At 37.8% G+C, this 25,090-nt stretch overlaps 1 protein-coding gene and 1 long non-coding RNA gene across 3 annotated transcripts in view; one reads left to right on the top strand and one right to left on the bottom strand.

The window, feature by feature from the left end:
• Positions 1–21,031, top strand: part of GLIS3 (GLIS family zinc finger 3) — a 189,297-nt gene extending 168,266 nt beyond the window's left edge. For both annotated transcript variants that reach the window (XM_054808787.1, XM_054808786.1), the window contains exons 8-10: positions 6,073–6,251; positions 15,178–15,360; positions 16,376–21,031. In XM_054808787.1, the coding sequence (XP_054664762.1) occupies positions 6,073–6,251; positions 15,178–15,360; positions 16,376–16,512 (499 nt within the window). In that variant the 3' untranslated portion in view covers positions 16,513–21,031. The remainder of the gene's footprint in view (positions 1–6,072; positions 6,252–15,177; positions 15,361–16,375) is intronic.
• On the bottom strand, positions 89–13,595 carry LOC129199060 (uncharacterized). Its single transcript, XR_008574577.1, has 3 exons — positions 12,370–13,595; positions 10,199–10,281; positions 89–183 (listed from the first exon to the last, which is right to left on the bottom strand). It is a non-coding gene; the product is annotated as an uncharacterized LOC129199060 (long non-coding RNA).
• Positions 21,032–25,090: the final 4,059 nt, after the last annotated feature.

Genomic DNA, 25,090 nt, shown 5'->3' with positions numbered 1-25,090 from the left:
CTGTATATTGAGGTGGCTGCTCACAGCTTCCGTGCTTAAATTGCACTTAAATTTTTCTTTCTTCTTCTCACCAAAGACCATTTGGTGCTGGTCAGAGTGTCTGTTCTTTCTTCCTGCCATCCTTTCTTTGGGCTAGAGGGACCACTGGTTTGATCCGAAATAGCAGTTCCTGCATTCCTAAAGCTTGAGCAAGAAAAGGAATTTTAGACGCTTAATAACTGAAAAGAAGGATATAAAATTAAAGTCTACTGGAACATGGAATCTACTCCCCAAGACACTATGGGGATAGAAACCTGCTGTGGGATCATTGCTGATCATTTGTTTTGTGTTTGACAAAATATTTCTATTATGGGAGAATATTGTCTTCCTTAAAAAAAAAATAATAATTTGCAACAGAAAAATCATTGGAGGGAAACGTTGTATCACAGGTAGGTAAAAAAATTACAGTTTTGTTATTTTGGTCAAATGAATGCATCCATGACTTTTGGGGGAAAATGTGATTTTTTTTAAAATTGTGCTTGGCAAAAGCTATGATTTCTTTACAAGTGTTTTTAAATCATGTTTATTTGATTGTCATTGATGGCCACCTGGACTGACTTACAGTGCAATATGTTGGGATACAGAATACTGTATTATAACAGAATGTTTCCCCCACTGATAGCGGACTGAGGAGCTGCAAAGTCACTAGCACACAGCATAAAATGTGGAGCCAAACCAAAACGTGAGATCACAACAGAATGACAGGGATGTTTAAAGCAGAGAATGGAGACATCGACCCAGATTTTCTGGATTCATCTAGAAATACAAAGGCAATGAAGAGGGAGTGAGCATAGATTGTTGCTCACTTAACTTTGTCAGATAGTGCAGCACTGTACAGGATACTGTTGAAGACAGTAACCTGCTACAGGGAGTTTATGGTTCTGCCCTCTGTCTAGCCAAAACTTCAACTGTAATAAGTTGTGTCAACTGCATAACATCTGGGTATGTTCCCAAACTGTTGCAGCCCAATAAAAAGGGTTAGAACTCAGCCAGTTAACAGAGCAGCAACCCAATAAATTGTGCTTACAAATTGTTCAAAGAAAACTATGACATCTGAAGAAAAAATAGAGAACAAAGTTCTCACTTTTAATGATCCATTTCCATTTTGGAAGCATACTGAAAGCAAACATAAAGATTGATGTTGTCTAAATGATGGCACATGCTTTATTTTTCAGTGCCAAGTTGAGAACAAGCAGAGAATGAAGACATAGCGACATCCAACATAGTTACATAGTTCATAATTCAAATAATTCTTGCTAGTAGCATTTTGTGCTATAGTGTAGCATGGATTATTGGTAGGTAAACTAGGTCTTCTCCTATTTTGCTAGATTTAGCAAAAATCAACTTTTTGTTTACAATTCTGAAACAGTACAAACAGAAAAAACAGAAAAACAGTAGCCCCCCTAGGGATATGAAATTGAAAGAGCTGTTGTCCTGCAGCCCAAATGGTTATTTGGTATTTGGTTTCTTAACATGTTTTTTCTGTTAAAAAGAAGAATTGGTTGTGCCACACATTTTTGGTGTAACCTGGTTTATTTACCAAAAGGCAGTAAAAAGTCCTAAATCCTGCTTCCTAGAATAAATTAGCAGCTCTCAAAGATGTGACAAAGTTGATTCTCATAGACTACAAAAAAGGGTCAAAGTTCACCTTCACAATTTTTTTCTTTTTTAAGTAAGTTTGCCCTTACACTTTCTTCTGGTTATTCAAGGTAATCTTTATATCCACATTTGAAATGTGCTTTCTGATACCCTATGAATATGGCCACACAGGAAGGAGAATTTGAGAGAGAGGAAAGAGAAGCATGAGGGGCAATTCATGGTACCATTAGTGCTAAAAACAATAGTTCAGAAATTATATCTCAGATGCCAAATCAATGTGTTTAGCTGCCAAATTATAAATTTTTTTAATGACTATACACAATTTTTGGCTGCATTTTGAAATCTGAACTCTTGGTGTTACTTCTTTCCACCATATGTGTGTATATGTACATGTGTGTGCATAAATAGCAATTAGATTAGCCACTTCTGGATTTCTTCACAAAGAAGATATGTAACTATGTAACTCCAGCTTTCCTTTGCTGTAGTGGTTCTGACTTCTAAGTCTGTCTTGCAATCGATCATTCCCCAGTTCTGCCCCCAAAATGCCAGTCTCCCATCCTTCCTGCAGGGTGAGGTTTCAAGCATTGAGGGAGGACAGAAGGACAGAAAGATTTGGGGGGCTGTCTTGTGTTCTTCCTGTTGCCCTTTTCCTAATCTCCTGAAAAAAAGACAAGGAAAACTCAGCCTGTTGATGGAGCTTGGAGTTGCTGTTCTCTTTCAGAAGGTGGGTAAGTGAAGCAGGCAGTGAGTCAAAGGGTTTTCCTTTTAAGATGGGACTGAAATCCATGAGATACCTGGAATTTTTCTTGTCATCAGCACCAGTCTTGGACCACATTTCCTGCTCTTCCTTCTCCCCTAAGGAAGGGGAGCTGACTACTTAGCTACAGAGAGCTCTGTGAAGTGTATGCAGGTGACAACTCTTGGAGACATCAAGCAGTGAAGGTGGGAGAAGCCCACTGAGAGATTCCTGTATAAGCACAATGTCCAATATTGCTGGGCCAGTCATGTACTTCCATGAGCTTCCTGGGGCTGGGAGTGTGAAATCAAATGAAAGACTGCCAGCCTAAAAGAACAGCAGCCAAGATAATTCTGAGGTGATGAGTCTTTCAAATTCCCATGGAAAAGAGGGAGCACTATTAAAAAGCAGAGCTTTGAATGGTAATTTTCTTCTTGCTTTCCTTGTTTTCAGTCAGCTTGAACGGTGACAACTTGGTATCACGATTATAATACCTGTCTCCACTGTCTTGAATTGGAATGGCATTTCTGCTTGGTGGGACGTTTAACCAAAAAGGGTTTCTCTACCACCCAGTTCTCAGTATTTCTTCCACTTACAAAAAGAACTCCTTCAGCCCTTTGATGCCCAGACAATTCAGCACAGCCAGATCTTTAATTGAGAAGTCTCAAAGCACTTGAGATTCTAGGTGAAGAAACACCTTGTATACATCCTTGCTACAGACACATAAAAGGTTGTTTCCCCACTGCACCAAAGACTCATTTACAGGTGGCCAACCATGCTAAAATAAACTATATGAATAGTTATAAATACTATAGCAAAACACTATTTATACTATGTAAATATACTATTACTATTAGCTTTCCTCTTCCCTTCCTTTTCCACACATTGCTTAGATTGTGCCTGTAGTTTACATTTGAGCCAGCTCAGGTCAACAAATGCTAGAGTAAAATCTTTTCCATGTAGCCATGACCAGTACTGGCGATTAACAACCCCCCTGTATATGTGTCATTTTAACTAATCTCATTAAAAAGGTAAGCTTTGGTAACTTTGTCCTCAATCTTGCTTACTACCAAATCTAGTCATCCCCCAGCAGAACACTTTTTCCTAGCTACTGTTGGAAAGAGAGAGGCTACTCAGTTGCTCCAGAAATGTTCCCACTCTGATTTTGCATCCAGGAGGCATAGGAAAGGGCACCTTTCTGCATATCTTGCTGGTTCCTGATTGCATGGGCTCCAGGGCTTGGCCACCGTTCTTGATGGCAGTTTCCAAGTGGTTACCTGCTGGTCCTGATTGTTTCAGGAACAAAATTAAAGTTGCAGTTTCCCCAGTAACTTGCTGTGATTTGTTCAGGGACAAATCTGGACTGAGACAAGTCCAAGTTTCTCTTTTGTCAGACAGAAGGGAAGTAAAAGTAGATAACTATAGTCATCCATATGAGTAAGCCAGGAATTCATGAAGTGATTCAGAAACCATTATAAAGACCACTAAAGTCTACTAAAAAGAAGTCCTGTCTGGCTATACAAAGCAGTGTATTATTATTGGGAGGGTTTTTGGGATCTTAAATCAAATGTAAAATCTGTAGAACTCTGCATTTCACTTTGAGTTTTGAAAAGGATTTTTTCCCTGTTGTTGGCTGCTGGTTAAAACCATTTTTCAGAGATTAATTTTCACAAATTAGTTTTGAAAACACAGGATGATATCCCATGATTTTTAAAATAATAGTAGTAATAAAAGACTGTCTGTGCATTGCTCTTAATCTCTGGCAGCAAATAATAGGGGTTTTTTGTGAGTGCTATACAAAAAACTAACTCCAGTCCCTACTTGGGAGACATATATCCAGGCAGTTGTAGCTCTTTTTAAAAACCTCTGATATTTTTATCACAATATAGCTACTGAATTTATTTTTTTTTTTAATTATTCTCTAGTATTACTGTGAAACACCTGCATGCTTTATTCTCTTCCTGCTAGTATATCTTTAAGTCTACTCTTCATCAGCTCTCTGGAACAATGAATTATTTGATGCATTAAAGACTCAGTGACTCAATAATGGCATCTTTATTTCCTCCATCTATATAGCATATCTGAAGTGATATATGTGTTTATGAAGTTAATACCAAATCAGCACAAAGACCATCCAAACCCAATCTAATGTGCCTAAAAATGCAATTCTCAAAGAAAACTGAATAGACAGTAAATCATTCAAAGTTCATCTTGAAACTTGCTATACTCCAAATATAAATTATGGGTCTACCAGAAATGTAGTAAATAGGTTTTAAATTAAGTCAAAATCACACAGATAATGTGTGGCAGATACTGATTCTGAGCTGCAGCATAATCAGGTGAATTGGATTTAAATGCAGTTATAACCTAAACAATGACCCTGTCCAGAGGTGTTCTGTAGTGCTATTACCACAGTCGCACCTTCTTTTGTATTCAGGGTGAGATTACAGCTTCCTTACACTTCTGCAGGAAAAACGTTCTTTATTGCTGGGTTACAAAAAAGTGTATTGAAGTCCAGTCTCAGGAGAGCAGGTACCAGATCCACGCTTTAGGATCCTGGCAGACTGTGTTAACTGCAAGCACTAATCCCTCCTAGCAGCAGCGACCAAGCACACCTACCACAAAGAAGGGTAGGTGGGTGCTCTTGCTCAGCACAGACTTTGGTTTAGGAGTGGAGAGAGAGGCTGATCTGTGACAGGAATACCACATCAGTTTTCACTCACCCTCTTGCAGAAATATCCTGGCTCTTTTTTGCTGGCCTTCCCGGCTCTCCTCTCACGCATGAGAAAGCGGCCCTGAGCCATCCCTGAGCCCAGGCTGAGCTTTCATTTACTAATCCGATCCCATTGGTCTACTGGGTAGTTTGGTCATCGGGGGCATGGGCCAGAGCTCTTATAACGTCAGCTTTTCATCTGCACTGTAGCACCTATTTGTAATGTACTTTGAGGTACGCAATTTTAAGAAAATGTAGAAAAAAGTTAAACTTACAAGGTCTGTAAAACCCTTGTGTAAAATTGTCAAAGTAGTGTGTATACTTGTAGCGCCAAGGAAAACATACCACTGAAGTGATGAACCTCTGTGGCAGCTGCACCACCAGATTCAGTCTGAATGGTTCTCCTCCTCTGCCGGGCTTGTAATTTTATACTTTGAGTCCAGATCAACATTTTCACATGGTCAGACTGCCCAACCAGAAGTGATTTAACGCTTGTCTTTATATACATTATATTGACTTCAGATTGTTTATCTTCAAATAGCTCTATGTAACATGTAAAGATTTCTAGAACTTGAAACCTGAACCTGGGCCTGAACTTAATATCTAATTCCTCAGTGTCCAATGACCAGAACTGGCCACTCACTTCCAGTGAGGAAGGACAGCTATTTATTGACAGATACAGTTGATACAAAGCCTTAAAAATGAGACAGCTGGCAATGCTTCAGAAATCAGGTCCCCCATTAAGACTTAAACCCACCCACAGAAGTTAAAAGGAGTTTTCCATGATAAGGGTGCAATTCAGCCTTTTAATTTCCCACTTGTCAAATCTAATGATATGTCACCATTTGAAAATACATCTACTCTGTATCTGGGCTGCACACTGTTCTTTTGGAAGCCTATATCTGCAAACTGCTAAACATTATAGTGATTTAAGTAAAGTAGAAACAATCTTTAGCTCGCATTTATTGTGTTTCCGCACTCCTAGGTTTGTTGCTCCGGATCCTTCTCACCACATCAGCCCCCAGAGAATTTCAGTTCAGCCTCACATGATGCAGAGACGGACTCCACAACCTCCCCACCTTCAACAGCCTGCAGGAATGCCTCTAAAGACATACCAGCCAGCAGCAAACCCTTCTTTTCAACCAAATAGCCTCGACATCCAAGGTAAGAAGGAAGAATCTTCATCGCTGATGTTAGTTGTTTGTCACTGCTGCTTGGCTTCAAACTGACTATTTCAAGGGCTGGTGCTGGTATTTTTAAGGCACCTTTCCTTTTGAAAGACTGGGAAATAGCTTTCGGGATCCTGCCTTCAGACTTCTTTAAAATGCTTAGCTTAGCTAATTGTTCATCTTACTACAGAGTTATAGGTTTCTCTTCAGACTGATTTTCAGAGCTGTTGTTACAACAGAACTGCAAATAATTCTGTGATGGCCTCTGCTTTTAATTTTCTAATATTATGCTTCTAATCCCTCTTTACCTTACGTACATAGAATTACCAGGTTTTCAAGAGGTGGAGTATTTTTCTCCCTTGTGCTTGTGAAGTGATGGAGACCTCTTCTTTTATTAGCATACATGTGTCTTACAGCTGTGTTCCCACTTGTGCTGTGTAAACAGCTTCTATAAGACTCCTCTCTCCCTCTTTGTTCAATCAAGTATAAAATTCTGTAGCCAAGAAGAAAATTAACAGCAGCTGAAAACAATGTTGGGTTGTTTTGGTTGTTTTTTTTTTTTTTCCTAGCTGGTATGGAGTCTGAATGGTAATTACCTTAACCTTTCAGAAATGTGTTGACAGCAGTAATGCTATTTCCTCTCAACTATTTAATTATATCATTTGCTGTATTTACATTCACAAAGTACGTAGCACACTGGACTTTTATAGGTCTTGGGATTCTGCTTTTTGATCTAGCTTCCTGAGAATGATCACAGTAGATATCACAGTAAACATCTTGGGAAAACCAAGGCTTCTTTTATTTTCTTCCGCTGATGGAAACAGTCTCTCTAGGCAACGGGATGAGACAGGACACTGAGGCATCTCCCAGAGTTCATGAGTGTGAAGGGGAGAAAGGAAGGTGCCAGTCCTGTTTTGTTCTTCTTATCGTACTAGACCACACATGAGCAGGACCTGAGCCAGGTTCTTTTCTTCCAGGAACTGGTAATCTGGTAGAGCACTGATTAGTAGTAGAACATGAAATTTACCAGTGGATGTAAACAGTTATTGTTAGCTTTCCCTATTGTCTGATTAAAGTTTCACTAATAATCTAGGGCCAACAAAGTACAGGATGAATTTTATTAATATACTGTTCATTGTCATATGACATATGCAAAGACATGCCAGAGCAGGTCCAATAAATTATTAGCATATGGGGCATGAAAGGATCAGGTTAACCTTCCTATTTCCACAGTACAATACATTTTACTCAATTCCCTTTTTTGCTGAATATTTGGCAAGGACTCATCTTACAGAAAGGCGTCCAGACATAAAGGTCTTTCTCCCTGCCTGGAACAAAAATTGTCTTTGAGTGCATAGATGGCTTTACCACCCTCTTCCTCTCATGGTCATGGGAGCTTCAGTAATTGTAGAATCTGGGATCACAACCAGTTGCTCCAAAGTTGAACAGTTTCCAAAGAATCCTGCCTCTCAGAGGCTCACAGATCACTGCAGACTAATTGCTGCTCCACACAGAATTTGCACCAGCTGGTACAGCTAGCTCCACATCTGCTTGGGCATCTTCTCTTTCAGGCAGGCCAGAGCAATGCTACTGTGTTCCCATATCCCCCTCCTACAGTCCAAAGAGGATTTAAAAGGACAAAAGACATGGGTCATTAAAACCATTATTAGAAGGAGGCCCAGTAGAGACCCTCATCTAGCTGAATGTCACATAAGGACTGAAGCCCCATTACACATCCAAATTTAAGATAGATCTTAATACTTATCTTCTGCATGGATCAAAAAATGGATAACCTTATGGGCTTGGATCTTAAACCCTTACCTGACTTAGTCCATGTTAGCGTTACTGTGTTTGCCTCCCTGTCCTAGGAAAACCTATGTTGAAAATAGACATTGCTGAATTCTATAGACATAGGAATTCTATACACATAGATAGCAACTCAAAGTTGCAATTGTAAAGATCCCTGCACTTAAAACTGATAGGAGGACAATGTGGGTTGAACTCTAATTTATTTATGTTTTTAGTATTGAAAGATATAATACATTGCAATACAGTAGCCACATTTGGGTATTAAATGTTCTTTCAAAGATTAAGTAACCTATTGTTGCTATAAGAGGTATTTTGTCAGAATGTAATCCCTCCAACTTAAGCACAGCTGTCTCATTCCTATGTGCTGCACTGAAAGCTTTGTTTGTCTTGCGTGCCTGAAAGGCTTGCCTAAACTCTCCCTCTCAAAAGCAAATGTTTCAAGAGTTCATGGTCATGTTTTCCCAGCAACGATACAAAGATTGCCATCTTCCTTGGTCAGATCATTATAATGTAGAAAAACACCATGGAGTCATCTCACCAGCCTGGACTATTTGGTATATAAGAAGTGTCTGTGAGAAGCTCTGTTAGTTTCTGTCTCCTGCAGTTCATAACCTGCCTTTTCATGATTTAAAGTGCTGTAGCTATAGCCACTTCAGCTCAGTCCGCTACCAACAATGGTGACATTTTGTCTCAATATGTAGTCTTAAACTTGTCAACTCCATTTAAATTGGCTGTATGGAGGAAGAAAGAGTTTCATTGCCTGAAAGCTTTTTGAAGAAAACAAGTTCTAAACAAACTCCCTTACTGAAAGCCTGAGCATCTTAAAAGCTCATGGAGATCTCAGAGCACTATCCTTTAGAAAGAAATGATGGAGGAGATCCAAGACTGACAAGCCCCTTATATCCAGTAGCTAGTGTATTGTGAAACTGCATTTTCTTGGAAGAACATTGTCTACAGTTTGGATTTCATTATTTGTTCTGAGTGATTTTCAGCATCAGATACACGGTGATGTCAGAGAGGGCTTTTCATTGCCTTGATTAATATTATATAATAGACTAAATACTCCTTTTCCTTCCTTTTGTGAAATTCACCATTTCTTTTGCTGCATGGGATGCTTGGAAGTGATGATGTTAGACGACTCACTGAGCTGCAGAAGTGAAGCTCTTCTTTTCCCTTCATTAGACTGTAGTCTCTTTTATTGGATTACCATAGGCAGTAAATCTGAAACTATCCTGGACTGGAAACTGGAGTGATGACTTCCCATCTTGATGCCATTGTACACCATTGTACTATGTGTTTGTAGACCTAATAGAAGACAGTACAGGTCCTGGAAATCTGCAACAATTGGCCCAGAACCTATATTGTACTGTTGAGTCTTTTCAACCAAGAACAACTACAGGGATTTCCGCTGAGGTACCTGAAGACACAGGTACCTACAGCACACAGGCAGCTGCAAGAGTAAGGTATTGCTCTGAGACAAGTCAGAAGAGATGTGTGAGGTAGAATAGGAAAGAACAGCAATAGGAACTGCTCCTTCACAGTAAGCAAGCTTTTTGTGCTTATAGTATAGAGTGAGGTGAAGCTTCTTTGGGCATGGACATAGCTGACTTGATTTTGGATGCTTCTGATACTGTGAACATTTTTGCACTAGAAATCTGACTGTCCTTTAAAATTGTGCCTGTAACTCATGTCATATGTGTTCGTGAGTTAAGCTGATAACCAATGCTGGCTGATCATGCAAAATATTCAGTAAAAAAAAAAAAAAAGTTGCCATTTCTTTAAACAAATTGTTAGCTGATATGAGTTAGCTATACTAGTATATCTATACAGGAAGCTCTACCTGTAACAGTTATCTTTTAATTACAAATAATCAGATTTAAATAAATAGAAACATTTTTAGTTTTTCACATTTGCAAGTCAGTCTGGCAGTACAATATCTGATTCATATCTCTGTCTTACTCTGCCTTTTCCTTTTGTTCTTCACACTTAGATGGTACCAAATGATTACTTGATGTTTGTGTAATTTGTCTAGTTGACATGGTAGAAATATACTGCAGAGGAACACTATTTTGAAGTAGTTCAGGCCAAAGACAGCTGGAATTTTTACATGCCATAGCAGTAAAGACTACTCACCCATGATGTATCTTTCTTAATGGCAGTTATAATGATTTTCTTGAGAAAATATTGTCTCTTTGTGGCACCAGGCAGAGAGCTGACTGAGGAGAAAATAAATGTCCATCAGAAACTTCACACCTTACAGAAATTATAACTGCAGCAGTCATTCATTACATATCTGCAATGAAATCTTTGTCCACATCAGTTCAATGGGATCAGGACTCTATCACAAACATATGTGAACTGTGATTTCAGCTGTGAATTTGAGATGGGCTGTGTAGCTGGGATTTTCAGATGATCATCATCACTCAGAACGAGGCTCTGTATGTGATAAAGAACAAGAGCTTCTTGCTTTTAGAAGAGATTCTTGCAGTATGCAGCTATTTTATCATACATAAAAGTAATTCACTTTCCTCTGGAAATAATGCTATCATGCCAGAAAAATAATTGTTTATTCTGTATCTGGATATCACGGATCTTGGCCACAGCGTACTGATTCAAAGAAACACAATTGATGTAACCTTGTGCGTGTGTGCGTGTGTGTGTTTTAAGTAGTTTAATAAGAGAACAACTGATACAATCCAGAGTTGCAGTCCGGAGAAGAAACGTTCAGTTGCTGGAACTTCATTAGCCAACCTGGTTGCCTTTTTATTTTTCCAATACCCTGTGAAAACACAGAAGACTGATGCTACAGGTAATTCTTGAACAAGTAATCTCAAATGAAGGACCAGCTATGATCAACGTCTACAGCCTGAATTGCATATGGTTTCATGTTATCCTACATCCAGCAGTAGTGTAGATTATCTTGGGCACGCCACCAAGTGAGTAAAAGCAAGATCTCCTGATACCAAGTTAGGAGATTTTGCTGTATCATGTTTGGGCTCCAGTTCAAAAACCTTTACACTGTGACCTGATGCAGTGCAGACATGGACAAAGACATTTAGAGTAGTGCTAAATAACTGAGGAGAAGAGAACGATGTATGCTCTGTTCTGCTCTTTCCTGTTTATGCCTCTCCATTTATAAGTATTTATGACACTGAAACTTGAAAATAACATATATCTAGGAAAAATTAATTATTTTTCTGTGCTCTCTTTCCATCTTAAAAAATTATTTGGGGGCTTATAAGTAAAGTGCTTTGTGCACTTCTCTGGTTCTTTCCACAGTATAGCGGTTAATGTACCAATGGGTCAAAGCTTGTATGACTTTGCTAGACAGTATTTTTTTGCTTAAGTAGGGATTGAACAGACACAGAGGATGTGACTCACAACAGCTCAATCCCAAGGTAAGTAGTTTTTCTGCCAGACTTCAGCTAGCAATAGTCAAAGTTACTGCCAGATTGTTCTGCATTGGGAACAGGATGCTGTGAGAAAGGCACAAATAGAGAATGAGCACAGAGCAATGTGAAAGGACATTTCAGCATGTGTCTTGAAAGGTCTTGCCAGCTGGCTCAGACCACTATTGATTGAAATGGTTCTTTCTGGTAACTAGTCTGACTCAACAGTAAACTTTCACAGTATGTCCTATTGCTGGTTGAGCAAAAAGTTGAGTTTAAAAGCATTTTTAAAGGAGTCAAAAACTGTCAATAGCTATGTAGCTTCTAAGGCAAGTTTTGGAAGGCTATTGTTTTTTCTTTCATTTTATTTTATTTTACTACAGTTAATTCTTAAGTGTCAGGACTGAACATTTGAGGATTGATGGGTTGTAAATTCCTAACATGCTTTGCAGTCTGACTCAGTTTTGTTGCAGTTGAACTTTAAAAAAAAAAAAAAAAAAAAAAAAAAGATTGAAACTGTTGTCTTATAGCTAGGACTGCAAAGTGCCCACAGCCTCTGCAAAAAAAAAAAAAATTAGAATCTATGAGTGTTCAGCCTCTCTAGAGTGAGCACAGAAACTGCAAATTTTGTCTACTGTGGAAGAAGAACCATGCTTCTACTTTCTATTTTTCTTTTTTTTACTTTTTTTTAACTTTTTTTTTCTTTTTTTTTTCTTTTTTATATGAAGTCAAAGTACTCTTTTTGTCATGCAGGTTTTCAGACACAACACTGACAATTGTTTCAATGTTCTTTCATGTAACTATTTGCCTGATCTAAACTCTTGTTATGTATGTGTAAATTAGGCATTTATCTCATTGTAACAGAAGTGTCTTGCACGACTACTAAATAAAATGCAAAGATTATGTTTCACTCACCATTGTTACCTAAAGCTCCCCATAGGGTCTCTTCCTGGGTGCAGGTTCAGATTGTCTTTTCTTGTCCGTAGTCCTGGTCTATTCTGATGCTTTTGAGTTTTCTGTTTCAATTCAAGCACATCTTATGCATGCATACATTTGTATGTTTTCTCACAGAGACCACAGAAATTAGTCTCAAAGGAAAAATAATTATAAAACTCGTCAATCACGCATCCTTCCTCCTGCTTGGCAGAAAATCAGATATATTACAAAGTGATACAACATGTTTTCCACTGCATCCTTCTCCTTTCTCCATCCCTCTTATTTATGGAATGCATTATCTGTACATAAACACTCAGTGCAGCTTTAGCGAACAACAGTCCCATGTGTACATTTCCAGAGGAAAGTTAATGGAAATACACCTAGCCACAATCCAGAAAAAGTTTGCCAAGTGCCTTATGTTCATAACACGTTTCTAAGATTAGATAATCCCTGTAAAGAGATTTGAGGTTGGAAGGTTTGTTTGGGCAGGGGTGTGGAACTGCACCAATATAATTTTTTTTTTTCATAAGTGAAAACTAGATGCCCATGTGAAGCATGTCTAATTACGAGTAATGAATTAATAGGCCAACAGTTATGTTCAGGTGTTATATAGTACCCAAGATATTTAGACATGTCCCCCTCAGATATCAATAGGTTGTGATTCTATGTTTCATGCTTCCCATAAAAGGATCTTCTCTGCTTATAATCTCCTATCCTCTGGGATATTTCCTTGATCCTTTCTGAACTGTTGAATGGTACCTAAAGGCCTTTTGTCATATGCTGCTCACCCAAACATCCCATTACTTTTAGGAAGGGAAATGAGCTTTTAATCCTGTCAACTAATTTGCTTACTACTCATGGTTTGTTACTGCTCATGGACATCAGGAGATCCCAGGCATGAAAGTTGAATGTCTGGTATAAATATGCTTTTCTAACTACAGAGTATGCCCTTACTGAGGCCAATTCCTGAATGCGTGGAAGGATGGCCTTCAGCTGGCTGTCCCTATAATTATCTAAATTAGGATTCCTTGTTCCGTCCTAGTACTAAATGCTCTTTGAAGTCAAATGTGTGAACATTTATAATCACTGAAAGTAAGAAGGTTTCCTCCTTTTTTTATACTATCCAAAAGACAATAAACAGATGCCTAAGGAGAGTGGAGTCATTTAAGTTCTTGAATTGCAAGCCGGTATCTGCAGTATGGAGTTTATATACAGAAAATGCATTAAAAGATATTTTCCAATCCCTCTTTCCCCCTTTTTTCCTTTTTTTTCCCTGATACTGATTTTTTAAGAGTCTAGGTAAGATTTTGTTGTTGTTTCTTTTTATTGATCTTTCTACCCTAAAAGGAAATTCAGCTGGAATGATTTTGTCATATGGAAGTTGGTTAACTGGACTGGCTAGAGGAGATACCACTGCACGTCAGCTTTTTCTATTGACAGTAATGTCTCTGGAATAAACTTGAGACACAGGAAATCCCTTAAGATGCATTCTGAGGTAGGGGGTCATTTTTCTGACAGTGGCTTTTTGGACTTACCACAACATATTCTTCATCAAGAAAATAGCACACCAGGCCTTAGGCAATAAGCTCTTTGCTAATAAAATCTTCAGAGACTGTATCAGTCCTGGGCCTATTTTTGGACAGTCAAGACCTACAATTTCTATGTAACACCGTGGAGGTAATTCACTGTCGTCTTCCTTTTTCCTCTATGCAAGGAAAGAGAGAGGTGAGAACAAGGAGCCACAGCACTGGCAGAGAGGAGCTTGATTCACAGTTTTTCTTAAAAGTAAAATATGCGTATATTGTAATACTGAATTTATAATGGTTTCATTTCTGACATGTACTCTAAGAACATATTATAGAAAACAGAAATAAATGCATACCACAGTCTTTTACCTATAAAAGCCATCCTTCAGAATCAGCAAAATTGCCGAAACTTAGCAGCAATTTTTTAAGGAGGAGAAAAGACCTTGCTTCCATGAGAAAATCTTGAGGCAAACCTACTGCAGAACATCTGTCTGTGCCTCTTAGATTGCATATATGTCCCTGTTTTACCAAGAAGCGTGGGTTCGGTTATATAAATATATATTTTGTCGTGGAGTTCAATGTGAATTTGCTCAGTTCTTATATGCCTCTCTCAAGTATCACTTACGGAACAAAAAACTAAGAACAAAAACCCTGGTGGGGATCTTTTATGTCATGTGACACAATGGTCTCGGTTCTCTTCCATGTGAACTCATTGCTACCAATGAGTACATTAGTATCTCACCCTCTACTTACAAACAGTGGGGCCCATGGGTCATCAGCTGTCAGTCCTTCTGAGTCTCACATGCATGTCCCCACTGTCACCCAGCTGTCTTGGCATCAGTGACAGACCCTCAGATTTTATTCAGAACTTACTTGGCTAATCTTCCTTTATTTTGAATTAAGCATTTTCTTAGATTTTTCAGTCAGCAGCCCAGTGTGAAATCTAGAGAGTACCAGTTCAGACAGCACGACTTCAGAGTAAAGGGAGAAATTTCCTGAAAAATTTCAGCTTCTGGCCAGTCAATGCCTCTTACAAGTCATTCTGGAATCAGGATGTGCATGAAGCGGATGGTGTTCAGAATTAGTAGTAACGGGAGGAAGTCTTAGGGAGCTTCATATCAAAGCTGCTTTACTGGTGGAAAATAACTGAAGTCCTGGTGCTACTGCAGTCAAGGTTTTTGTCGTTCTCACGGCCATGGTCCCACATGCTATCCCTTGTTATCTCCATCTCTTACTGACCTCTTTCTTCTCTTCATTGTAGGTTTTTACGGGCAGCTTCAGCCTTTATGCCTTCCACATTATGCTGACACTCAGAAGAATGTACAACATGGTATTTCTTGCAATATGGATCCTCCTTTTGAAGACTGCTTAGTTGCCACATCAGCGGGCCAGGCAGGGCTTGGCATTTTCCATCAAACTTTTTCAGCTCATTCTGGCATTACAGGTAAATGACAGCTGGGGACTTTGTGGATGGTTGTGTAAAGTTTATGGACTTTGACAGATCTACTTGATCTGTGTATGTGACTGGGACCTGGCACGACAGACTTGATTCTTTGCAAAGAGGAGATGGTTGTCAGACCTGTGTGGAGTGGTTGGCATTGGAACCCAGTCACCATGGGTCACAGTAACATCTGGCCTGTGTGCAGACTGCACACTGTTGAGGGCTTCTTAAGGTTCTCTGAATTCCATTTATTCACATTTTCATGACAAGAACCACCTGGGTGCACACTCTTCTGTGCACACTTGACTTAGTCCAGAAAAGTCCATAAGGGGCTTGCATGCTGCTCTGGAAGGGTGAAAATTACCTCTGTGCAGAGGATCAGCACAAGACAGTGGGTCTAATCTTAGGGCCCAAGCACAATTGATGCCCAAGTCTTTTATTGTCCTTCCACACAGGAGGATTTCACTTAACATTTATTGTGCTTTTATGTCTTGGTCCTTCAGTAATGCATTAAAAAGCCAATGCACCTGTAACTTCAGAGAGACATCTCAGAGGATGTAAAGATGTAATCCAAAAGATGGGAGTTTTTCTGCAAACAGTTACTCTTGTGCTTACTACTATCTCTTCTAGAAGTTAGAAGTTAGTTTCTGTGCCAGGGTCTGCTTTACAGTAAATGAGTTCTACAATATTTTATTGCCTGTTATCATACGTTGGGTATGATGAAATTCAATAAGCATGAGGTTTATTTTTAAAATTATCACAATTTTGGCACCCGTTAAATGGGCAAGTGTTAGTTGTGATGAAATCTGCTGTGCTTCAGACTTGATTCTGACAGAACTGAAATTCTTCCCTTGGTAAGCAGTAAGTTATGTAATTACTAATTTCATACATATGTTGGCTTGCTTGGTTTGTTTGTCTATTTGGTTTAAAGCCATTTCCAGTTCTATGCATAAGTATTATGACATTTTCCATGATATAGTTATCGTAGTTGATTAATTATTTTTGTGGTTTTTTCCAGTTCATGACTTTCCAGCAGGGTCCACAGGTATCTTTGGTGATTCAGCTCACAGCATGCCTGAGGATAGCAGTTTACTACAAGTAAATGCAGTGGATCATTGTTCTAGCCAGCTTTCTTCTATCTACACTGAAGGCTAAAGTGATATGAAACTAGTTACAAGATCTTGATTCCATTTCATCTCACCCTTCTGATATTTCACTACAAAAATTTTCTCTCCATGAAACTGCCATGTATGTATGGGGATATGGGTTGATATACATACATAATGGAGAGGAAAAAAGTGATCACCAAGCATTCATCATGTAATCAAGCAGTCAATTGAGAAGGAGAATGTTTGGAGAAACAAGCTTTGCCAAAACCTTAGCAATTGTTTCTTTTCTTTTCATCTGTGGCACAGCAACTCTACTTTTTTGGTTCTTTCTTCTTTTTAATTTCTCAAAGGGAATGCACAGACTGAATAAGAAAACTGCTTGTTGGCGGTAATCCTTTCAAGCTGAATCAGTGGACTTATTGAAGAACACAGCTTTAGAAAATTCCTTTTTAAAAAAAAAAGGAAAATAAGTAAAACGAGAGCATACTACAAACATTTCAAAGGTACACAACTTTTTGCACAACCTGTTTGCATGTGATGCTTCCAAAGTTAAACACACCCCAGCATCAAACAGGGAGAGAAATTAGACATACATCCTGGCACTACTCATTGGAGGCATTGGTGTGGCTTCTTTTTGGAGCCAAAGATCATTGGTACTGGATTTCGTACTGGATTTCTTACAGGCCTCGGTTTAGGTGTCTTTTCCTTCCTTCTGTATTTTAAGCCATACAACATGGCCATTGCTATTTTTCCAATATTCCTTCTGACCCAGTGCTTTATGCAATAAATAAGAAGGGTTAAATGCACTACATGAGAAGGTACATCGACTTTGTCTATATATAGCACAGCTGCTAGATAAGAATAAGTGTGGTTTAACTTTCTGTTGATTTTTAATTATATTGTAGAGCTTTATTGCTGTATGTGCTATAGTACTCTAAAGTAAGGTTTCAAATACCCTGTAGAAAAGATTCTTCCTTTTTAAAAAAAAATATTTTTTTAAAGCAGCCTGTACTGATTCAATTCAAATACTGATTCAAAAAGTTTTTGTTGCCCTAACATTTTTCATTTCCATAACACATTTTCAGGAAGAAAAGCTACTCTTAAGTTTGCTATGTTCCCTATGGTTATTTAGAGATGTAGAACTGAACTGGTTTGGTGGTTTTGACTTTTCTACTCAATGTCAGGCTCTGGTCCTCGAATTTAGTCCAGGATGCAAGCAGATGAGGTTGCCCTTCACAAAAGCTACAAGGGCATGAGTTAAAAACAAAATTTTGCAGTGGAGATGTGTCATCACTGTGATCCTATATACCTTGGGAGCAACTCTTACATTATGTAAGACTGAGGTTTTAGGTTATTAATCCCTGTTCATCCATTTTGTGGACTTCTTACTTTGTAGTGTGCATCTTAATATTCTTATGACCTGATTTAATAAGGACAAAAATCCAGAGTTCATTCTTAGAGGCTAGACCTATGCTTCTGAAATCACTTGTCTCGAAAGATGAATTTTAAAAAATGTTTATACCAACGTTTTCTTATCCTGAGAAGCTTTTCAGAGTTGTTGAATGCAGTTTGGGTCAAATTCATAATTTAATTTGCTGTTATGTTGCATAGATGAATTTATGTCCAGATGTTTATAAACACTGGCAATCTTTTGAGATTTATATTCATGAAGTATATTCTTATATACAGGCATATGTGCTTATATATTTAATGGAGAGATTTTCATCCAATAAATGCAAAGAATATATGGATAAACCATGCATATAAATTATGTACAATAAGAAATAATATGGCTTAAATACAGATAATTCTGTACTAAATTCTTCCCCTTTTTATTCTGCTTCTCACATCACCAGTGAATGTGTCCCTCTGCTTCAGCTTGCAATAGTAGGTCTAGTTCTTACTATATGTGGTTTGCATTGGGTTAAATATCATCAAGGTTCCCTACACAGCTATACATACACAGGCAAAAAGACAGTCCTTTTGCATTAATGTATGATATGGCCCAGTGCATTGACAGCAAGTTTCGCTTTTTAATAAAGCTTTAATTTTATGCTATCTTACAACCCATTCTGTGGTCACTGCACATGCATAACTTGATTCAGCAGGAGTAATTAGGCATGCTGAACACTTCAGTTTCAAATGTGTAGGACTGTTTCGTTCCAGTAAGGGCAGGATCAGGCCCAGTGTGTACATATGCCCGTATATGTACATACGTACTTTTGTATATATAAATCCTTCAAGGTCCTTCTAACCACATGGTTGTCCAGAATTTGTCAGTTGCTGTGTACAAAACTGAAATATTGCTGCTGACTTCAGATCTGTACTGACTTTTAAATCTTCTGAAATATTTTTTGTAGTATCTGAGTATACAAGCTGTCCAGTAGAGAGGGGGCTTATACATCATGAAAGTTCCTGACCAAAGGGAAAGTGGGAAGACAGAATTGAAAAAGGGTATTCATAATTTGGGGGTTCATCAGTTACATTTAAAAAAGGAAACTTCTGCAAGTCATTCATTCATTCTTTCATATATATATATATATAAAAAAATTATATATTTACAGCTTTCTATGAGCCTTAATCTTAAAAAAGAAGGAGCTAGAATACAGTCAAATTAAGCACATGAGAGTGGGCTACCAGTCTGTAAAAAGGTACGCCTTTGTTTACTTCTGTATCAAAGAGAATTCTTCATGATTATGTCATTATTCTCTTTGGAGTCAGACTGACTTTAGGGGATCAGCTTATATCACTGAGGGCAATTGTATAAAAAAGAACCATTTTATCTCATATATTTTGGATATTTAAATAGGGAATCATGTTTGTCACATGTTACAATGAAAAATGGTGCTTGTGAAAATACATAGCATAATGCCAGTTACTGACTTATATGCAAAATACTTGTGCCTCAGTGATTTTTGTGTTATTATTCTACTTGCTGGATTGTTAACTTTCTAAAGGGATTCATATCTAAGAGATTAAGTTATTTTAGACTATGGACATTAAACTATATTCTAATGAAATTATTTACAATCATTCTTTTATACAATTCTCTTGTTTTCAGACTCAAATGGTCTATTTATATCTGCATTAGAAATGGGACTACACTGGAGTTTAAAATATAGTTTCAAAGCACATGTACAAATGTGTGAGTGTATGCAAGTGCATGTGTGTATTTGGGTCTCCCTTTCTATGTAGACATATACATGTATATATACACAGATACATATAGGCATTATGGTTTACTAATACCGAATGCTGAAGTATTGCAGTGCTAAGACCATCTGTCACATCGTATTTTGTTTTCAGCTTTCTTTGAAGAGGTGTGAATGAGTATAAAAATTACATTTTAACTTTTTATTCCCTGTTTTCCCTTTGTAATTTTATAGCAGATTTTTTTAAACAGCACTTTTTGTTGTTTGTGTGAAATTTTTTTTGGCTTTTTTTATATATATACTTCCTAGGAACAGATAAAGCAAAAGCAAAAGACCACAATTTAAAATTGGCTGAGTAGGGTTTCATTTAAGAAAAAATTCTCTTTATTCTGTGCAGAAAGCAGCATCTTGTGTAATATTTTTTACACCAAAGCACTTTGGTGAGGAGAGAAAGTGGGAGTATGTTTTTCCTAAACCTTACAGACTATTCTACATATTTATACATGCTTACATGTACACATACGAACTCCATTTACCATACTGAATATCTGGCTGATATTTAGTCTAAAGATGTATCTGTTGCATACCATGAAAAATAAATTTTCAAAAGAATTAGTTACACTTTTTTCTCTACTAGTATGTATAATTTTGTGATTTTTTACAGTTATTTTTCATATAATCATAAGTTATTTTTGTCCTGTTTCATAAAATTCTTTTTTTATGTAAAAGGTAAAATTGAAAGGTGTATGTGCATGGTACAAAATAAAACTGGAAAATTGTAACCCAATGACATCACCAGTAGAATGTCTTATTGTGAGATGCCTTTAAAGAAAACTGCTCCAGCCGTTGTCCTTCACCATAAAACTACTAGTATTTGCATGGATTAGTATAATTAGAAACAGAAATAGGAAAAAAAAATCTCAGATTTCTTCTAAAAAACACTTGTGTCAGAGTTTTAAGTCTGGATTTAATTATTGTTATAGTGAGGCTAGAGATTTGTAGAGATAAATTAATGCCTCGGTGCGTGTTTACACCCTGGGTGGAGACACAAATAAAAGAAGAACATTTAATTACATTTTTGTGCTGTGATAATTTTTATTGGTTTCTTTGTTCATGTGGTTCTACAATACAACACGTAAAGAGATTTTGCTTTTCTGTCTGGTTATTGTTTCTAACATACTCAAGCAATTAAGAAATTATTTCAGAGCATTTAATGTAAGGAAGAGAGCATCTATTTTTACTAAAATGCTAACAAAAGATAGAGACAGAAGTTGATGCATGATAATGTCCGTATTCTCCAAAACACATCCTAAGAATCCAGCATGCTTAGGAAGTAAGAGGTTACCTTTTACCACTCCCATAAATGAGAAATCTAAAGACAGAATACAAACTAATAAATTAAGTGGAAAAAAATAGAATCCTGTTATACATTTGCAAATAGACATTTGAAAATAATAGTCCAAGCTGATTTTACTATAAAATTACTAGCCAAGTTGGCTCTGAAACAACCATGAGCAGAACAAAAACTAGTAAGCCCAAATTCACTGACTGGTATACATGTGAGCTTAGTAGAGCTTTACTAAAAATGAACTTTGCCCAGTGCATTCTTATTTACACTATATCGTAATGTAAGAAACTTGTCCCATGGTTTAGCAAATATTGTTAGTGAATCCTGCAAGCTGCCATGAAGAACTGAGACTTACTGAATTCAAGTGTTTCAGAATTCAATTTTTCTTTTTGATGGCAAGTGAGCCCTTAAAATGAGAAGTATACAAGTTCCTTATGCAATGGGAAGTAACATGGCTTGAAATACCTCTGGGTACCTGAGCTAGGTCAGTTTTTCATGATGTCCTGCAAACCCTCCTATAGCAAAATAGTGAAGTGCCGTAAAGAATTCACGTGACAGCTATATTCCTCCAGAGAACATAATTTCTTAATGAAAGTTGCCTGAAAGTTGCCTGAACTTTTTATTCCATCAAGTATTGGTGTTTGGTTTTTTCCTATTTCAGAACAAAACCCTATTTTGAAACATCAGGATTTCTCATAGGGTGGAAATTCAGGGGGAGAAGGGGGGGTAGTTACTATTTCCTTGCTTGTATGTAATTATAGGAGCTCTCCCCTGCACCTCTGTCAAAGCCACAGTGTATTCCTGAATTTATACCAACTCTGCTCTAATGGAAAATAATTCAATAAATCTCTGTTTGCTATACAGCTGTCTTCTTCAGTAAGAGAGGAAAAAAACCAAACAGCATTCCTCCATTCTGAATATGAATCTATTCATAGTTATTGCACCTAATTACATGATACCTTTTATTTGAAGTAAGAGTGACTGTGTCTATATGAAAACACAACTGACCGTTTTCCTGGGCAATGATCCTCAGGAAAATGCTTCTTCACGTTCAGACTTGCTGTTTCCTACCTTGGATCACTTTATCACCCTAAATAATATCAAACGCATTTTGAATTACCTGATTTTTAAACTCTGTCTGTAAACCACTATAAATAAGACTCCTCAAGAAGCAGCTTTAAAAGGCTTCTCCTGCAATGGACAGTCTTAAAGTGGACAACTTCTTGCATGACTGTGTATAGTCTCTCACTGTGATATATAGCTACAGGAAACAGACTGGTAAAATTAATATTACAGAACAAAAAATGTTAGCTTTTTAAGGTGGTTGTGTCTCCTTCCAAAATGTTAATTTGTATTTTTCCCCTACCTTCCTTGATGCTATAATGTTCTTATTTAAAAGCTAAGTATGAAAAATCATTCTACCACATCTTCCCATGCCATTTATAAATTTACAACCAAAGTAAATTTACCCAGCAGTCAGTATCATTAATGATTCACAAATGAGATGGGCTAGTTCAGTGAACTGTAACAAAGAACGCCTTTCTATATTAAAAGTTCCAACATACCTTTGTTATAACTAGAAAATACAAACCTCATGCATGGTTGCAACTAGGTACACAGGGTAAAGCATTACAAGTACATCTAGGTAGACAGAAGAAAATATAACCATTCCCTCAATATCATGCAGTTTTCCCTTTTGACCAATAATGTACTTCAACCTGCCAATGAGTGGGTACACTGCAGGCTTGGCTACACATGTAAATCATCCAACTTCAGCTATTCCAGGAATGGACATGGTGAGGTTGATTAAGCTCATGAAAACCAGGGTGACATGGCCTCTTCATTCCCTGAAAATTCTCTGAAAATTCCAGCATAAGTCTGTTGGAAAAGCACCAAAAAAAAAGTTGCTGCTAGAGCTGTGGATGATGTATTTACAATCAAAATGCAAGACTGACAGCATACCAATTTCACTTGTTAACCCACCACTTTGTATGGCACACAGTTGTAATTATGCTGTTACCTGTCTTTGGTTGGAGGAAGAAGGATACTTGGCTTTAATGGAAGTTAAATTAGTAGTGCCTGAGTGATGATCCTAGGCAAAAGTTAAAGCAGTAACACTGGACCAGCTTATCCATCGAGGAAGAGGGAGTAGTGTTAGATGGCACCATTAGTGTACTAAACCTTTATTCATGATCAATTTCACTTTTACGCAATGAGGAGTCAAAACATTTCTGCAAAATGGAGATTTTTTTAATCCTGGAAACTTAAAATCTGTTGTGTTGGGTCTGGCTGAGATGGAGTTAATTTTCCCCACAGCAGCCCTCACAGTGCTGTGCATTGGTAGCCAGCAAGGTGTGGATAACACACCAGTGTTTTGGCTGCCACAGAGCAGTGCTGGCACGCATCAAGGCTGTCTCTCCAGCATTTCTCCCCCCCCTTTCAGCAGCAGGCTGGGTGGGCAAGATCTTGGGAGGGGACACAGCCAGGACAGCTTGCCCACACTGACCAAAGGGACGTTCCGTTCCGTATGGCGTCTGCTCAGCGATAAGAAGCTGAGAGATAGGGGGAGGAACGGGGGGGCATTTGTTTTTACAATATTTGCCTTCCAGAGCAACTGCTGTGTGTACTAAACCCCTGCTTCCTTGGAAGTGGCCAGACATCACCTGCTGATGGCAAGCAGAGAATAATCTTTTGCTGTTGCTTTGCTTCCACGTGTAGCCTTTTGCTTTTGCTGTATTAAACTGCCTTTATCTTGACCCATGAGTTTGGGGTTGGTTTTTTTCCATCTTATTTTTCTCCCCTCCCTGTCCTGCTGAGGAGAGGAGTGATAGAGCAGCTTGGTGGACACCTGGTGTCCAGCCAAGGGTAAGCCACCACATCTGTGGAAGCTGCATTCTATCATCATACACAATTTTTTTTCAATCCTTCTGTAGAAGCCAAAGAATTCTGGGTAAAAGTTGTCTAGTTTTAATGCCATTTTTCTCTTTTGTGATTTTGTTAAGACAGTCCACAAAAGCATTAAATATGGTAGCAATTTTGTGATCTAGCTACGTATTCAATAGAAACTGTATTAAAATGATTAAACTAATTTTAGGAAACCTGCTGAAATAGAATCTGCACAATACCAGTAATTTCTATCACAATTACTCAAACCAAAGCTGAACCAACATTTACAATAAGGTGAGATTACCTAACTAATGGAAATGCTGCTTAAAGGTTGAACCAGAAAAAAAGAGTGGCACTCAAATTCACTGTGGTACTCATTGCTACACTTTTTCTACTACTTGTAGTTGTGTGTCTCAATTACTCAATAGCCCTGTTTCACTGTAGAGACTGGTAGATGCAGAATTTGTGCTGGCAGATGGAGCTTTTCAGCTTGGTGGGCCTTCGTGGAAAAAGCATGCTATATGCATTGCTGAGCAAACCTACTTTGAATAAAGGTGGGGGCAGTTGTTTGTTTTCGGCTAAAAGAGAGTTACGTAATCGTGGTTTCATTGCATTTATTTTATACTTTCTTCTTTGATCCTTAACCCCAACATGACAGTCAATGAGACTATGGTCAATGACTCAAAGAACAAAAAGAATTGAGCTTGCTATGCCCATTGTTCCTCATTTTACTTTCACATCACTGTGAAAAAAAACTGGAGAAGCCTAGTATTTGGGGTTTGCCCAATTAATACAACAGATTGCATCAGATTAATTCCCACTGAACAGTCTAATATTTATTATTATTACTGCTGTGTTTTTGTGTTTAATGGCTTTAGGATATTATTCTAAACTAAAATCAATACCAAGAAAGGAGAGGAAGAAAGCTTTTCCTATAGTATCTTTTTTCTTCTGTTGTTCAGAAAATCTTCCTGACAAAGCACACTAAATATTTTACTCATTTTGGGGCTGCACGAATGTTAATGAGGGTAGATTGACCCCCCTCTCTGCTTGCAGAAAAAGACAAGTAGGATAACTGATGTTGCTCTAAGTTGTATGTCCTGCTTGAGAATCATACTCAAGTCTAAATTTGAACTGAAGTTTGGATTTAACCTAAAAGCAAAAAGAAGTTACTGACACATTCAGGTGCTTTTTGTTAATTTGCTCAAAACATACCACAACTAAATCAACTGAAGGCA

This window comes from Grus americana, chromosome Z (genome assembly GCF_028858705.1).
Source record: "Grus americana isolate bGruAme1 chromosome Z, bGruAme1.mat, whole genome shotgun sequence".
Taxonomy (NCBI): Eukaryota; Metazoa; Chordata; class Aves; order Gruiformes; family Gruidae; genus Grus; species Grus americana.
This window is presented reverse-complemented; position numbering and strand designations above follow the sequence as displayed.